At 44.1% G+C, this 16,999-nt stretch overlaps 1 protein-coding gene across 2 annotated transcripts in view; it reads right to left on the reverse strand.

The window, feature by feature from the left end:
- LOC141108431 (chemokine-like protein TAFA-1) overlaps nt 1-16,563 on the reverse strand; it is a 41,546-nt gene extending 24,983 nt beyond the window's left edge. Inside the window, exons 1-2 of one of the 2 annotated variants that reach the window (XM_073600029.1) lie at nt 16,283-16,563; nt 11,797-11,942 (exon numbers count right to left, since the gene is read on the reverse strand). In XM_073600029.1, the coding sequence (XP_073456130.1) occupies nt 11,797-11,942; nt 16,283-16,374 (238 nt within the window). In that variant the 5' untranslated portion in view covers nt 16,375-16,563. The remainder of the gene's footprint in view (nt 1-11,796; nt 11,943-16,282) is intronic. The other variant, XM_073600030.1, reaches the window with a different exon arrangement.
- Nucleotides 16,564-16,999: the final 436 nt, after the last annotated feature.

A 16,999-nucleotide genomic window follows, 5' to 3' on the forward strand; every position in this document is an offset into this window, starting at 1 on the left:
TACACATGTGTCACATCTAACAAGCATTTAAGAAAAAAAAAAATCTTTAGGGCCCATTTACACTGTTGCATGTTAACACATGCTAAAACTTCCCCATAATAAATATAGTGTCTGTTCCCATCTCTGCACTGCAGTGCATTTTGAAAAATATAGAGTCAAAATTAGGACGGCCCAAGACATTGTGCTGCCTGGGCCCGAGAATTAAATGCTGCCCCCCCCCCCAAAAAAAAAATCACGCCCACCAAAAGGCCCCCACATTCATTATTTTATATCATGATAACTAAAATTAAATTTACCAGAAAATCTGATTAAAAATGCCATAAATCTATCCCCTACTTTTACGTAAACCAATCAATATACGCTTATTGCAATTTTTTTAACCAAAAATCAGTAGCAGAATACATATTGGCCTAAACTGATGAAGACATTTTTTTATAGCCAATATCTATAGGAGGGGTTTCCACCATCCCTGCTAAGTTTAATTTTATACAGTATGTCTTATTTGCAGTTCGATGTGTATTATATGTGAAGATACATGTCACAGAGACCGGTATTGTCGTAATATTGAAGCGTATTGAGATTTCCATACATTAAAGGATTCCAATATTATTCTCAAGTTATTGATCATTAAGTTAGCACTGCACTTTTTTTTTCCTGGTGTGGGAACACATAACAGTGCTTAGCAGCAGGCCTTTTACTGACGCTTTTTTTAATTTTACCTCCAGTAGTTTATTGTAAATAATAGTGTGGTGATTACATATTATACTAAAGATCGGCATGTGGAATTAATAAACATCAACAGATTTCAGTTTTGTCCCACCAGGCCGGCTCCCCATGGACAATGTGCCTGGCTGCTGAGTTCATCTCCCCATCCCTGCACTCAATGCATTGGTTGGCACTGATTGGCAGCACTGACAGGCAGCAATGATTCAACACAAAACAATCTCCTGCGCTTGGGGGCCAGTCTATAGATAAGTGGTGCAGCCAACCCTTTTGCCGGTCCAACGGTCCTTCCGACGGACTTTCAACGGAGTTACGTCGGACTTGCCCACACACGAACGGACTAAAGTCCGTTAGAAAGTCCATTGGTTTGAACGTGGTGACGTACGAAGGGACTAAAATAAGGAAGTTCATAGCCAGTAGCCAATAGCTGCCCTAGCGTCCTTTTTTGTCCGTCGGACTAGCATACAGACGAACTGATTTTTCGTCTGACCTCGAGTCCGTTGGAAAGATTTGAAACATGTTCCAAATCTAAAGTCTGTCTGCTTTTCGACAGAAAAAGTCCGCTGGAGGTCTAATGAAGCCCACACACAGTCGGATTGCCTGACGGATTCGTTCCGTTGGACCACTCCGGTCGAAAAGTCCGGTCGTGTGTACACGGCTTTTGAATAACAGGTGGAATGACTGTGGTCTTGCTGCCCTCCTCTGAACAATGGGTGTCCTTCAGACGCAGCTGATCACAGGTCAGTGTAAAGAGCAAATCACACGGCTCTTTACCGCGTGATCCGCTGGTCTCCAATCACAGCTGATTACAATGTAAACAGGATTTGCCGGTTAGTTATTGGCAATCTTCTCCTCACACTGACAGCGCATGAGGAGAGGAGAGGCGATCACTGGCAAATCCACACAGGGGACATCTACACTGATAATCAGGGCACTAATCATCAGTATCCTGGCAGCTCCAACAGTCCCCACCAGTGCTGCCAATCAGTGCCCACCAGTGATGCATGTCGATGCCTATCAATGCCGCCTATCAGTGATGCCTATCAGTGTCTCCTCATCAGTGCCCATCAGTTCATCCTCATCATTGCACATTAGTGAAGGAGAAGAATTACTCATTTACAAAATTTTATAACCAAAACTAAGGAAAAACTTTTTTTCAGTCTTCTTTCATTTGTTTAGCGAAAAATAAAAAAAACAGTGGTGATTAAATACCACCAAAAGAAAGCTCTATCTGTCTCAAATAAATGATAAAAATTTAGCTTGGTACAGCATTGCATGACCGTACAATTATTGAAAGTGTGACAGCGCTGAAAGCAGAAAATTGGCCTGGGCAGGAAGGGGGTGAAAGTGCCCAGTAGGCAAGGAATTAATTTAACAAGCTGAAATTAGGAGCTGATTGGCTACCATGCACAGGTGCACCGGGTTTTGCACTCTGTAGTTTTATTAAATCAACCCAAGTGTGTTTATTGCCTACCATACCACGCTGCATATATTAACAGGAGGACTATTAGAAACTGACATTTCCTGGAGGGTTGAACTCCTAGTCCTGTGCTGTGCTCAGGGAATTATCCCACCAACCTTCATGTCACTACATCAACAATAATTTCGTTTTGGTTTCCTGTTTAGGTGAACAGTCACCGCTGGTGCGGAAAGCGGGAGAGCTGAATGTTCACTTTTTTCCTTTCCAGCGAGAGCGAAACCTTTTGTCTAATTTTTATTTCCTGCCAGGGTTATTTTAAAGCTAATTCTTGTTTTTAACTACTCATCCATTTTTGTGTATGCATACTTTTTTGTAGCAGTCTTGTGGACTGTGACATCACTAGTCCTTTTCCTCCTTTTTAATGCAGTGGTGATGGGCAGTACTAAATGCTAGAAAACAGTGCTCACATACTGAGGTCAGCGATGTTCTCTGCAGCATTATCCTGTGAGCCCAGGGTGGCTTGATGACACTCCCATAGGGGTTACATCCTTGATGCCCACCAAGGTTCACAAGAAGAGGACCAATGCTGGACCCTGGAGGAGCATGTGTGGGGAACTGGTAGAGAATGGAGGGTACTGCTTGCTAAACCTTTCTTCCTATACAGGAAGAGGTTCATGATATGAAAAAGAAGTCTGGACATGGGTTGTAGCTTGTAGAAAACTTTTAGCAAGCTCTTAGAAGTTATTGGGCTTTGCAGATTATTAATACTGTAAATGCTTAGCAAGTGCCTGCTGAGACCTGATAAATTCCCTCTTATAGGGCGTACACACGGTCGGACTTTGTTCGGACATTCCGACAACAAAATCCTAGGATTTTTTCCGACGGATATTGGCTCAAACTTATTTTGTCTACACACGGTCACACAAAGTTGTCGGAAAATCCGATCGTTCTGAACGCGGTGACGTAAAACACGTACGTCTGGACTATAAATGGGGCAGTGGCCAATAGCTTTCATCTCTTTATTTATTCTGAGCATGCGTGGCACTTTGTCCGTCGGATTTGTGTACACACGATCGGAATTTCCGACAATGGATTTTGTTGTCAGAAAATTTTATCTCCTGCTCTCCAACTTTGTGTGTCGGAAAATCTGATGGAAAATGTCCGATGGAGCCCACACACGGTCGGAATTTCCGACAACACGCTCCGATCGGACATTTTCCATCGGAAAATCCAACCCTGTGTACGGGGCATAAATGTGATTCCCTTCAGATCAGGGTTTACAAGCCAAGATTAAAAATGCCTACGTATACTTTGCCTTATAGCCCATACACACGATCAGAAAAAATACAGCTTTCAAAGCAATCGTACGATAATCTGATCATTAGTACACAGCTTTCGAGAGCCGATCACGACAATTCATGCAAAAGTATCCGATGGGACAACCAAGAAAACTGTTCTCGTACGATCCCAGATTGTACGATTTTTGTTTTCTACTGCTTCCTGCCCGCTGTATTGTCAAATGACGGGTGGGAGCACTCTCGTTCTGGGACAACGTCATATGACGTCTTCCCATTCTCATTGCACTTGTGCGCCCGCGGAGCAGCGATCGGTGGTACGCTCTGTCCCTGTCCAATCACAGCTGATCACATGTAAACAAAGAAATGGCGGTTATTGGCATTCCTCTCCTCACGCTGAGAGAGCCGATCAGTGGCATTTCCTACAGTGGGGATCTGCACAGATAATCAGGGCACTGATCATCAGTGCCTTGTCTATCAGTGTAGGCCCATCAGTGCCCACCAATCAGTCCCTATCAGTGCCTAGCAGTGATGCCAATCGGTGCCTGCTCATCTGTGCTGCTTATCAGTGCCCATCAGTGCCGCCAATCAGTGCCCATGAGTGCTGCCTACCCGTGCCACCTATCAGCGCCACATATCAGGGCCGATCATTCATCCGATAATCTCATTGTGTTTACCAGGCATTAGTATGAAGCAAAACATACTATGTCTATGTCACACTAGTGATGATGTTCATTGCCAGCGTAATGGATGAGTGACAGGATCACCAGGACACAGGAAGCACCCACCTGTTTCTACAATGTTCCCCTGCTGGCTGAAATGTTTCAGAATCTTGCTCAGCAGCAAGCGATGCCATAGGAACATGTAAGTGCTTTCTTTTCTCTCTCTAGTAATCCTGTTGCTGGTGGCAACTGTGATAGGCCTTGGACAGGTGTCACCAGAAAAGGCTTCCCCATTGAAAGACTCCTCTCTGTTTCTGTTGCAGTGACAATTATAAAACTTTGAACTTTCCATCAATTTCTGTCCTAGTGCCAATGATCACCAACACAAACAGAAAAGGTGAATGTCTTTTATATGATATATATGAGACTCAGCTGATCACAGATCTGAGTAAGGGGTCAATCCCGGCCCCTTACCACGTGATCAGCTGTCAGCCAATGACGGCTGATCACGTGATTTAAACAGAAGCTCGGTAATCAGTATTTTTTTTTTCTCACGCTGTCGGCGTGAGGGGTAAAAAAAGCCGATCAGGGGGACATCGTCAGAGGGACATCGGTCCCTCACTCAGAATGCCATGGCTGTGCCCACCAGTGTCACCTGCCTGTGTCCACTGTGCCACCTATCAGTACCCACCAGTGCCACCCATCAATGCCCACCAGTGCTGCCAATCAATGCACATCATTGTCTAATAATCAATGCTGCCTATCGGTGTCACCTACCAGTGCCCATCAGTGCCACCTATTAGTGCCGCTTATCAGTGCCACCTATTGGTGCCCTTCAGTGCCAACCATCAGTGCTCATTAGTGCTGCCTTATCAGTGTCTATCAGTGCCCATCAGCGCAGCCTCATCAGCGCACATCAGTGAAGGAGAAAAATTACCTGTTTTCAAAATTTTATAACAAACTTTGAAACAGTTTTGTTATTTTTTTCAAGATGTCGGTCCCTTTTTGTTTTATTTAGCAAAAAATAAAAAACCCTGCAGCAGCAATTAAATATCACCAAAAGAAAGCTCTATCTGTGTGAAAAAATGATAAAAATGTCAGTTGGGTAAACTGTAGCATGACCGCGCAATTGTCATTCAAAGAGTGACAGCGCTGAAAGCTGAAAATTGGTCTGGGCAGGAAGGGGGTTTAAGTGCCCAGTAAGCAAGTGGTTAAACATTAACATATAATATTATTGCTTCAGTGAACTCAGCAAGGTCATACAGAACCAAACAGAGTTTGTTGAATTTGTGCAACATGTAGAGCTGAGTTTTTATAAGACACATTACCTCTTCAATTTCTCAATATTGTGAATTGTTTTTCAGATTTACCATTAATACTCTCTATGTATGTAGGTGGCATGTTGTTTATGTTCCTGGCACATTTTGTGAATAATATATGAAATTTTATGTAATTGTTTTTGATTCTATTTTTGTAATAAATATTTTTAAAATATATTTGTGTTATGCCTATAATGTCCATCATCCAAAAATTCATTCTCTAATTTTTTCCTCAGTTTAGGCCAATATGTATTCTTTTACATATTTTTGGTAAAAAAAAATCCCAATAAGCGTATATTGATTGGCTTGCACAAAAGTTATAGCGTCTACAAAATAGGGGATAGATATATGGCATTTTTATTATTTTTTTTTTTTTCTACTAGTAATGGCGGCGATCTGCGATTTTTATCAGGACTGCGACATTGCAGCGGACATATTGGAAACTTTTGACACATTTTTGGGACCACTGACAATTATACAGCGATCAGTGCTATAAAAATGCCCTGATGACTGTATAAATGCCACTGGCAGAGAAGGGGTTAACACTAGGGGGGCGATCAAGGGGTTAACTGTGTTCCCTCACTGTGTTCTAAGGGGGGATGGGACTTACTAGGTGAAGAGAGAAATCAGTGTTCATAATTTGTATGAACACACAATCAGTCTCTTCTCCCCTGAAAGAACTGGGATCTGTGTGTTGACACAGACACAGATCCCGGTTCTCGCTCTGTCATGAGCAACCGCGGGTGCCCGGCGGTCATCGTGCCCGCCAGGCACTCGCATCGGCTCTGACGGCGAGCTGCGGGCACGCGCACATGCCTCCAGTGGCGCTTGCTCACCCCTAGTGGCCACAATGGGAAGCGACGTAAGGTAATGTCGATTTACCCAGCCGAGCCAACCTGCCGCAGTAAAACTGCGGCGGCTGGTCGGCAAGTGGTTAAGCAGGCATTCTTCACTGTTCTCACCAGCAGGAACTGCATTGCAGCTTTTGTGCATGTAGGTAGGAAAGGTCTGCAAACAGGCTGGAGGATCAGGAGCAGTAAAAGATGAAAAAAAAAGAGCAAAATTACTTAATTTAAAAAATAGTAATTGGTTATGATACACACTGCTTTAGCAAACGTAAGCTGGGTACAGGATGAATGATAGAAGGAAAAAAAAACAGATTTCTGCATCCACAAAGCAAGGTGGAAGCAGCAAATCTCCCTTCTGCACTATTGTATTCTGACACCGGGGACTCCTCTGCTGTCAGAATACACTGATCAGCAGCTGCAGCCATTGGCTGCAAGCCTCTGAACAAAGAAGGGTTTCTAGCAGGACCATTCCACAGAAGCCTAACGATCAGCTTCTGTCACACATGGAGGACCGCACACAGATCTAAATTTAGCCATTTCCTGCTGAACTGGCCACATTTTGAGCTATGTATATCCAGCTTAAGCTCACGTTCATGTCAAATCACATGTCAAATCGCCGCCTATTGCTGGCAACGGCACCATCCGAATCCTCACCGCACCGGTTCCCAAAAGTAGTTCCTGCACTACTTTTGGCAACTTTGGGGGCGATTTCAATAGACATCTGCGCAGGAAGCCTGTGCAGGACTGAAATGCGGGTTTGAAATTGGCATCAGTTCACCTGTTCAAACCCGCCTTCAGTGTAAACCCAGGCTAAATCTCATTCAGTTTGCATCTACTTTAATGTTGTTATTATTTTTTTTTTAAATTTCAATCTACAGCTGTCGTAATTTTCTAAATCACGAAAGAAAATTTCAAATGTCGCTTGTAGGTGTTCTGTTCAGAGAAGTTGTACAGAATTCTGATGATGGGCTCATTGCTTTTACAAGAAATCTGCATTTCAATTACAATTCAAATTTTAGGAATTCAAGGTAACAGGTGTTTTTGGAGAGATAATCTCTAATGTTCATCTGCATCTAGATTCCAACTTGTGCATCTGCACTTCCGTTCGTTTGTTATTCCTTATTCTTTTATGAGATTCAAATGTATTTTTCATGGGCTCCCACTGAAGCCTATGGTGGGACCAAAAATGTACAGTCTAAACAAAAGCACCTTTTCCCAAATTGCAAAGAAGCATGTTGGAAATGTGTGAACAGGCCCCATAGACAATAATAGGATTCCTCTTGTCATGCATTGTCAAGCAAAGTCTGAAGCATGACAACTCACACAGGTATAATAAGGGAATAAGGCGTTTTTTCACACCTTTTCATAATAGCTAATATCAGAATGTGAAAAAACTGATGTGTCATAGGAACATAGCTACATGCTGGAAAATGAGACATGTGCCCTGATCTTTTTGTTGCATGCTAGTCTCATGTTGAAATTGAAGAGTTTACTCACCATACAGAAATTCTCATATGACAGAATACAACTTCAGAAGTGACATAATATGAATATTTTTATGTATGTATTCTTTAGTTTCTGAGCATGCGTAGTCTTATGCCCCGTACACACGGTCGGACATTGATCGGACATTCCGACAACAAAAAAAAATTTCCGACGTACGTTGGCTCAAACTTGTCTTGCATACACACGGTCACACAAAGTTGTTGGAAAATCCGATCGTTCTGAACGCGGTGACGTAAAACGTACGTCGGGACTATAAACGGGGCAGTAGCCAATAGCTTTCCTCTCTTAATTTTTGAGCATGCGTGGCACTTTGTGTGTGTCGGATTTGTGTACACACGATCGGAATTTCCGACAACGGATTTTGTTGTCGGAAAATTTTATAGCCTGCTCTCAAACTTTGTGTGTCGGAAATTCCGATGGAAAATGTGTGATGGAGCCTACACATGGTCGGAATTTCCGACAACAAGGTCCTATCACACATTTTCCATCGGAAAATCCTATCGTGTGTACAGGGCATACCTCTTTTACGGTTTTTTTTCAGACGCAAACCGTACTAATTAAACGAAAATCAGGCGTTGAGTTCACGTACGTCAAAAATTTTATAGTCTGCACATCCAGCTTTTGTCGGACGAAAAATCGGAATCGGCTGTCGAAAGAACCATACTAATGATCCGAAAATCGACAGATCGTTCGTCAGACAGAATTTTACTTCAGATTTTCGTATCGTGTGTACAGGCCTTAAAGGGCTTGTAAAGGTTCAGTTTTTTTTTAAAAAAAGACCAACAAACATGTCATACTTACCTCTGCTGTGCAGTTGGTTATGCACAGGGTGGCCCCGATCCTCCTCTTCTGGGGTCGCTCAGCGGCGCTTCTGGCTCTTCCTCTTGAGTGTCCCGCCGGAGAAGCGCTCTCCGACAGGACACCCGTGTGGGCACGCTCCCGTGTCCTGCTGCTGCCGTCTGTAGACACAGACAGCAGGACTCGGCTCCGCCCCCTGGCTCCCGCATCATTGGATTTGATTGACAGCAGAGGGAGCCAATGGCTGCCCTGCTATCAATCTATCCAATCAGGACATGAGACACCGGCTGGAGCTGGTGTGCTCGTTCCCATCGTGGGAATTACGGGGCTTGGGTAAGTATGAGGGGGGCTCGGGGGCGCTGCTGCAGCACAGGAGGTTTTTCAACTCAATGTATAGAATGCATTAAGGTGAAAAACGGCGAGGGTTTCCAACCCCTTTAAGGAAGGACCCGGTTGAGGCCTTGTTAAATAAACCCATCCTACACGTACGTGGAAATCAGGCCAAACTCATTGCTTTTAGATTTACTGCTACTAAACTGACTATTGCCCACTCCTGGACATCCCATGTGCACAATTTCCAGGAAGTTAAAACCCACCTGAATGGCATATTGGTTAATGAGAAATTAATGGCCATGGAAGGCAAGCATGACAAGTTTCTAAATCAGCCTTTTTTAACCAGGGTGCCTTCGGGTTTCTTCAGGGATGCCTTGGAAACATGCCTAAAAATTACCCATTAGTAATGGAGGCGATCTGCGATTTTTATCGTGACTGCGACATTATGGCGGACACATCGGACACTTTTGACACTATTTTTATACAGCGATCAGTGCTATAAAAATGCACTGATTACTGTGTAAATGACACTGGCAGGGAAGGGGTTAAACACTGGGGGGTGATCAAGGGGTTAAGTTTTTCCTAGGGAATGATTCTAACTGTGGGGGGGAGGGGCTACCACTGACACGACAGCGATCACTGCTCCCGATCACAGGGAACAGTAGATCTCTGTCATGTCACTAGGCAGAGCGGGGAAATGCCTTGTTTACATAGGCATCTCCCTGTTCTGTGGCTCCGTGACATGATCATGGGACGCTGGCGGACATCAAGTTCACGGGCACGGTCATGCTGTACGCAGTGTACGTGTGTGCCTGTTAGCCCCGCCAATTAAAGGTGACGTACAGGTACGCCCATTTGCCCACCGCTGCCATTGTGCCGACGTATATCGGCGTGCGGAGGTCGGCAAGTGGTTAAACCAGCCTTTCTCAACTTCATCAACACAGAGGAACCCTTGAAGTAACTTTACCCTCTTACAGATAGCTAAAAAAGATCAATGATGTCAGTGGGAACTTATCTGAGAGGCAAAAATTGCTCAAAGAACCCCTAGCAACCTTTGGAAGAACCCTAATGGGGCGTACACACGGTCGGACTTTTTGACCGGACTAGTCTGACGGACGCCGACGGACCTAGTACGGCGGACAGTCCGATCGTGTGTGGGCTTCACCGGACCTTCAGCAGACTTTTCCAGTCGCAAATCTGATGAACTTTATATTTGAAACAGGCTTCAAATCTTTACGTCGTAACTCCGCCAGACCCAGAAATCCGCTCGTCTGTATGCTAGTCCAACGGACAAAAACCGACATTAGGGCAGCTATTGGCTACTGGCTATCAACTTCCTTATTTTAGTCCGGTGTACGTCATCACGTACGAATCCGTCGGACTTTGGTGTGATCGTGTGTAGGCAAGTCCGTTCGTTAGAAAGTCCGTCGGAAGTCCGTCAAAAGTCCGCCGAAAGTCTGCTGGAAAGTTTGTCGGACCAGTCCGGTCGAAAAGTCCGCCCGTGTGTACGCGGCATTAGACTCCATGGAACCCTCGTCGAGAAACCCTGTGTTAAAATATTTGTTTTGTTTTTTTTACATTTTAGAATAGGGTGCCTCGAGATGCAGAATTTTAAAGGGTGCCTTGACTGAAGAAGGTGAGAAGCACTGTTCTTAAAAGCTGGACCATGTGGATAGACTTCTCCCAGCCTGATCATAGGATGTTGAACCTCCTCTTCCCTCCTTCACCTTCTTCTTGCCCTCTTTTCTTCTTTGTCACCCCCTTTTCTTATTTTCCCCCTCCTCCTTGTTTTGTTTGAGTGGATATGTGATAATTTGATAACACACACTCAAGCTATTACTAGCGTGTTGTAACTGGATCTTCTTTGTCTGATGTGGTCTTTTTTATGACCCCCCTCTGTATTTGGTACAGGTGTTGTGGCCTTCTAGCCCTTGTTCCTTGTGTTTCCTATCTGCATTTATGTTACATGCTGTTTTATTTTTGCAAAACTTTAATAAACATTTATTGAACCAGAAAAATGGGACACGTGCCTTTTCATGTGAAAGGCCCACAAAAGTATCACGTAAAAACACACCCATAGTATATTTTAATGCATTGCCAGCCCATGGAAGCAGGTCCTTTCAAATTCCACAAGAACGATACTATTGCAGGAACTCCATCCTCACTGGCCAAACCAAAAATGCAAGATGTGTGAAAATGCGTATTAATGCCGCAAAAATGCACTACATGGCAGCGCAACGCATAATGCAAACGTGTCAACATGCTACAACGTGCACTAAACAATCGGACAAAGACAAATAGATGTGAACCTGGCCCAAGAAGGCAGACATGACAGCTTTTCTCTTTACAAATCTGAGATTGCTCAGGTTATTAGGATCTTTCAATTATCAGAAAGTTTGAAAATCCTTTAAGTATCTCATGTTTCTAGTAAATCCCCCAGTAGTTTTTACTCCTCTCTCTCTCCCCTGTCTGGTTTGATTCTCTCCCACCTCTCTTGTTTTTCCTTTCCTCGTGCACCCTCTCCATCCTCTCTCCATCTGCCTCTCCCACATCGCTCTCCATCTCTTCTGTAGGCCTGTCTCTCTCTAGCTAGCAGATGGCTCATGCACACCCATCCTTCATATCAGAGAAGGTTATGCCAGGAAATGGGAACATTTCTGGCAGAATAATTATAATTATTATTTTCCTCTAACAGTGGTTAGGGCAGGAAGGTATGTGATGGGTAGTTGTATAAAGGTGAACACAGATGTAATGCATTTGGGATGCTATGGAAGACATATTTTGGCACAGTGCACACTGGAGGGATGGTCTGAAGGTGTGGAGGAACAGAGGGAACTGGATAAATATATTGTGGGGGTAGGAAACTGTTGAAGAACATTGATAAGAACTTACAGATGACTGGGAGCCGATTACCATCTGTGAAATACTGATAGTGCGGAGGCCACAGAGGAGACAGGTCCGGTATCTGAACGTTGTGCTTGGAGTAGGAGGCCATAACTGTCATCCAGAGGCAGGACATGGAGAGGAAAAGAGTGGGGCTATCAACAGAGAATCGGGTGAGATAACAAATGTGAAAGTTCTGGTTAAAAGTGGAAGGAAGGCAACAGATGTTGGGGAGAAACAGGGTGAGACAGAAGGAAAGAGAGAGAAAATGAGAAGGAAAGGGGACTGAATTCACCAAGCTATAATACACGTGTTGGTTATTTATGGTTATTTGGTTATTTTCAGCACCCATTGGCCATTATAGCTGAAAGCAATGGTGGGGATGGCAAATAACAATCATATAACTTTGTGAATTTCAAAGCTTAAAGCAAGAAAGAAAGAGAGTGAATGTAAGAGAAAGAGAGAATGAAAGAGACCAAATGAGAGAGGGATGAAGAGAAATAAATACTAAATAAAGACTAAAGAGAAGAGTGAATGAAAGGAGAGAGAAAGAGGGGAGAGGGGGAGAGAGAGACTGGATGATAGAGGGAAGGAGGTAGAGACTGAATTATAGAGGAAAGGAGAGAGAGAGACTGAATGATAGAGGGAAGGAGAGAGAGACAGAGACTGAATGATAGAGGGAAGGAGAGAGAGACTGAATGATAGAGGGAAGGAGAGAGAGACTGAATGATAGAGGGAAGGAGAGAGAGACTGAATGATAGAGGGAAGGAGGGAGAGAGAGAGACTGAATGATAGAGGGAAGGAGGGAGAGACTGAATGATAGCGGGAAGGAGAGAGAGACTGAATGATAGAGGGAAGGAGGGAGAGAGACTGAATGATAGAGGGAAGGAGGGAGAGAGAGAGACTGAATGATAGAGGGAAGGAGAGAGAGACTGGATGATAGAGGGAAGGAGGGAGAGAGAGAGAGACTGAATGATAGAGGGAAGGAGGGAGAGAGAGACTGAATGATAGAGGGAAGGAGGGAGAGAGAGACTGAATGATAGAGGGAAGGAGGGAGAGAGAGACTGAATGATAGAGGGAATGAGAGAGACTGAATGCTAGAGGGAAGGAGGGAGAGAGAGACTGAATGATAGAGGGAAGGAGGGAGAGAGAGAGACTGAATGATAGCGGGAAGGAGGGAGAGAGAGACTGAATGATAGAGGGAAGGAGAGAGAGAGAGAGACTGAATTATAGAGGGAAGGAGGGAGAAAGAGAGACTGAATGATAGAGGGAAGGAGGGAGAGAGACTGAATGATAGAGGGAAGGAGGGAGAGAGAGACTGAATGAAAGAGGGAAGGAGGGAGAGAGAGACTGAATGATAGAGGGAAGGAGGGAGAGAGAGACTGAATGATAGAGGGAAGGAGAGAGAGACTGAATTATAGAGGGAAGGAGGGGGAGAGAGAGACTGAATTATAGAGGGAAGGAGGGAGAGAGAGACTGAATGATAGAGGGAAGGAGGGAGAGAGAGAGACTGAATGATAGAGGGAAGGAGAGAGAGACTGAATGATAGAGGGAAGGAGAGAGAGACTGAATGATAGAGGGAAGGAGGGAGAGAGAGAAACTGAATGATAGAGGGAAGGAGGGAGAGAGAGAAACTGAATGATAGAGGGAAGGAGGGAGAGACTGAATGAAAGAGGGAGAGAGACTGAATGATAGAGGGAAGGAGAGAGAGACTGAATGATAGAGGGAAGGAGAGAGAGACTGAATGATAGAGGGAAGGAGGGAGAGAGAGACTGGATGAGAGAGGGAAGGAGAGAGAGACTGAATGATAGAGGGAAGGAGGGAGAGAGAGACTGGATGATAGAGGAAAGGAGGGAGAGAGACTGAATGAGAGAAGGAAGTACAGAGACAGTAAGAGAGACTGAGAGAGGGAAGACGAGAGAGACTGAATGTAAGAGGGAAGGAGAGAGAGAGGCTGAATGGAAGAGGGAAGGACAGAGACAGTGATAGAGAGACTGAATGACAGAGGGAAGGAGGGAGAGAGACTGAGTGGAAAAGGGAAGGACAGAGACTGAAAGAGAGAGAGAGAGGGAGGGAAGGAAGGAGAGAGAGAGGCTGAATGGAAGAGGAAAGGACAGAGACAGTGATAGAGAGCCTGAATTAGAGAGGGAAGGAGAGAGAGACTGAATGGAAGAGGGAAGGAAAGAGACGAAATGGAAAAGGAACTAAATGGTGGAGAGAGTGGCTAAATGGGTCGAGGGAGGAGAGAGAGAGACTGAATGGAAGAGAGAAGGAGATAGAGAATAAATGACAGGATGGAAAGGGAGAACTAGAGATTGAATAAGGGAGAGTGAGAATTGGGTAAAGAGAAAAGTAAACTAAAAACCAGAGGAGACAGAGAGAAAGACTGAATGAGGAAGGGGAGGAGAGGGAGAAAGAGAGAAAGGTAAAGAGACAGAGAGGGTAAGAGGGACTGAATGGGGGAGGGAGCTAAACAGAAGAGGGAATGGGATAAAGAGGAGAAAGAGATAATAGAGAGGAGGGGGGAGATAAAAGTATGTGGGGGGGTGAAGAGTAGAAGGAGATAAGTGGGAAGATCAATATGGACGCCAGTATAGAGACAGATACATAATTTAATTGTCATGTTATATCCCACACTAGAAAAGCTACAGCTGGAATATTCAGTTACATTGGTCAGGAGCTCCACTACTATTAACCCTAACTCTTCCATATGAGCCTTAAAATGCAATGTGTTTCAACATACATACACCATGATTATTACATATGTAAAACTGCATGCACCTCTTTTGATGTTTCCGTGTCCTTTAATTCTGTTGAATGGATCTCATAAAGACAATAGTTTCACAAGTCTCCATAATCTCCCAGTCATCATGCTGCATATGACCACAGTTTACACCAGCTGATTTATATAAATCCACCAAGCAGCTCGGCCCCCTTGAGTAGCACCTACAAGACTAAAAACGGGTGTTTGGCCACGGACACACCCGCCATCATTTCCTATCAGTAAAATAATGCGTAGGTCCCCACCTGCCCTGATTTCAAGGGTACGCCTCTGATTTCTCCTTGGGAAAAGTATTCTCTGGTTTTTCATATTTCTTACAAATCAGCATTTAAAATGAAGTTGCAATGCAGCTGCAAATTAAAAATGTAAATACATTTTTGCAGGTTAATAATTAAAATATAAAAATTTTCACACGTCTCATTTAGATTGTACTTTGTAAAATGGTACTGAAATTGTACTATGGGTGGGGTGACATAGGCTTGTACAGTACAATTCTACAGAATATGTTTTCTATAGTAGTTAGTGGCCATGTACAATTTTAACCTTTGCGAGTGTTATTTGGGGGTTTTCATTTTTTGAAAAGGACAATATATTATACAGTTTATACAATGTGTGCGGTCACACCGCATTAATATATATTTAGGTTAAACTTGAAAAAAAAAAGAAGGTTTGCAATTAAATAAAATCAGCTCTGCATGGCCAGCTTGGGAGCTTGTTGTGGTTCTCCACATGCAAACCCCGTGGAAATTTTCTTAGATATTGGCAACTATGCAATAGATGTTTATATGATTAACGACCCCACAGAAGATTCTTGGCAGGTGACTTTACCCTGTACATTTCCAGCAGTAATCGGGTGGGTGCATTTTTTTGACTTTCAGTAGCCCATTAACACAGATTTCGAATACTGGCCCCTAGTCCACAATAGGTTGGAATCAGATGCCAGCTTTCTGTGCCATGGCTGACCAAGAAGACATGACAAAGCGATGAAGTTTCAAGTAGTCCTTCACCGGAGTGAGAACCCGTGTCCTACCACTAGGAATAAATTTAATATTTTTAGTTAGGCGTGGGAGGTGTTCAATCAGAACGCAGAGGTCAGGCAGAAGTCCAACAAGTGATGGGAGGTGGAGTTGAGACTTCGGCAAAGTGATAATTACAGGATTAAAAAACAATCTCAGACTTTTCAGGGTGAGCAGTCGAAAGGCACGGGGGAACACTGAGGAAAAAAAAATGAAAGGCAGACGGCGGCAAATTAAGCATCCTGAAAAAGGGGTGAAGTGGAGTGGAGTCTCTCTTACACTTACACCATACAATAAATATATCTGCTGGCACCGATTTCTGCACCCTTTTGCTGCCGTGGGCTTGCACTCCACTGTTAACCCTTCCACTACCATAGACATGCAGCTCAGCAAACTCTCCTACTGCGTTTGCTCATTCAAATCTTTATTTTATTCCTCCCTCCCACAGTCTTGGACAGCTTGCTTAACTCTTCCTCTGCCAGAGATTTCTCTGCTCTGTTCCTTCCAGAGGTACCCAATCTGTCATTAGCACTTTGCCCTGGTTAGCAGCATCTCTTAACCCCATATTGGACCTCAGTGCAAAACTGCCTTCTTTTCCTCACTGCCACTTGTGCTTTAACCCCTTCCCTGCCTGAGGCCATCTAGATTCTCCTGAACCAAGTGTTTCATTACTAAGGGGCGGCTTGTGCTCACTTACCAGCCCGGCAGCCTCCAGCCCATGGGATACGGTGCAAGATGAGAGCAAGGAGAGGAGATCTTCTTGTCAGAGCTTATGAGGCTGTAATCCATCTGGGAAGTGTGAGTGAGGGGGAGGAGGGCTGGGTGCCATGTGTGATAGCGGAGAGTGGGGAGAGATGGAGAAAAAGCAGTGGGGGGTCTCTAGTGCCCTGTATGAGAAATGCCAGCAGGGTGGGAGGGAAGGAGGAGAAACATTTTCTGCCTCTCACTGTATGGCTATGTTTGCTCATCCCGCACCCGACACCCCATCGGTGACATTCACCTTCCACCGCATGCTTCTCACCTGTCCTTTTCCCACCATCATCCTCCCTCTCATCAGGACCACTTATGTCCAAATCTGTTATGTCTTCTCATCGCTCGCTCCCACTTCTTCATATTCAGAAGCAATGACATTTACCAGCCATAACTATTTTTGCATCATAACAATATTATTCTCTTTAACATATTGAAAATGTATTCATGAAATAAAACATTGTCTTATGGGATGATAACCATTCGTTTAGGCTGCTTGGCCTTAACAAGACTGGGACAACGTCCCAGTGATCTGTTCCAAATGGCACATAAATTGGAAGACAGCTGAAGAGTATAATGGTGATCCTTTGCTTGAGGCATCCCCCTTATTCTCAGTCGGTGCCTGCTGGTGTAAAAAAAAAAAAAAAAAAAAAAAAAAAAAAAA

This window comes from Aquarana catesbeiana, linkage group LG09 (assembly GCF_042186555.1).
Source record: "Aquarana catesbeiana isolate 2022-GZ linkage group LG09, ASM4218655v1, whole genome shotgun sequence".
Lineage (NCBI taxonomy): Eukaryota > Metazoa > Chordata > Amphibia > Anura > Ranidae > Aquarana > Aquarana catesbeiana.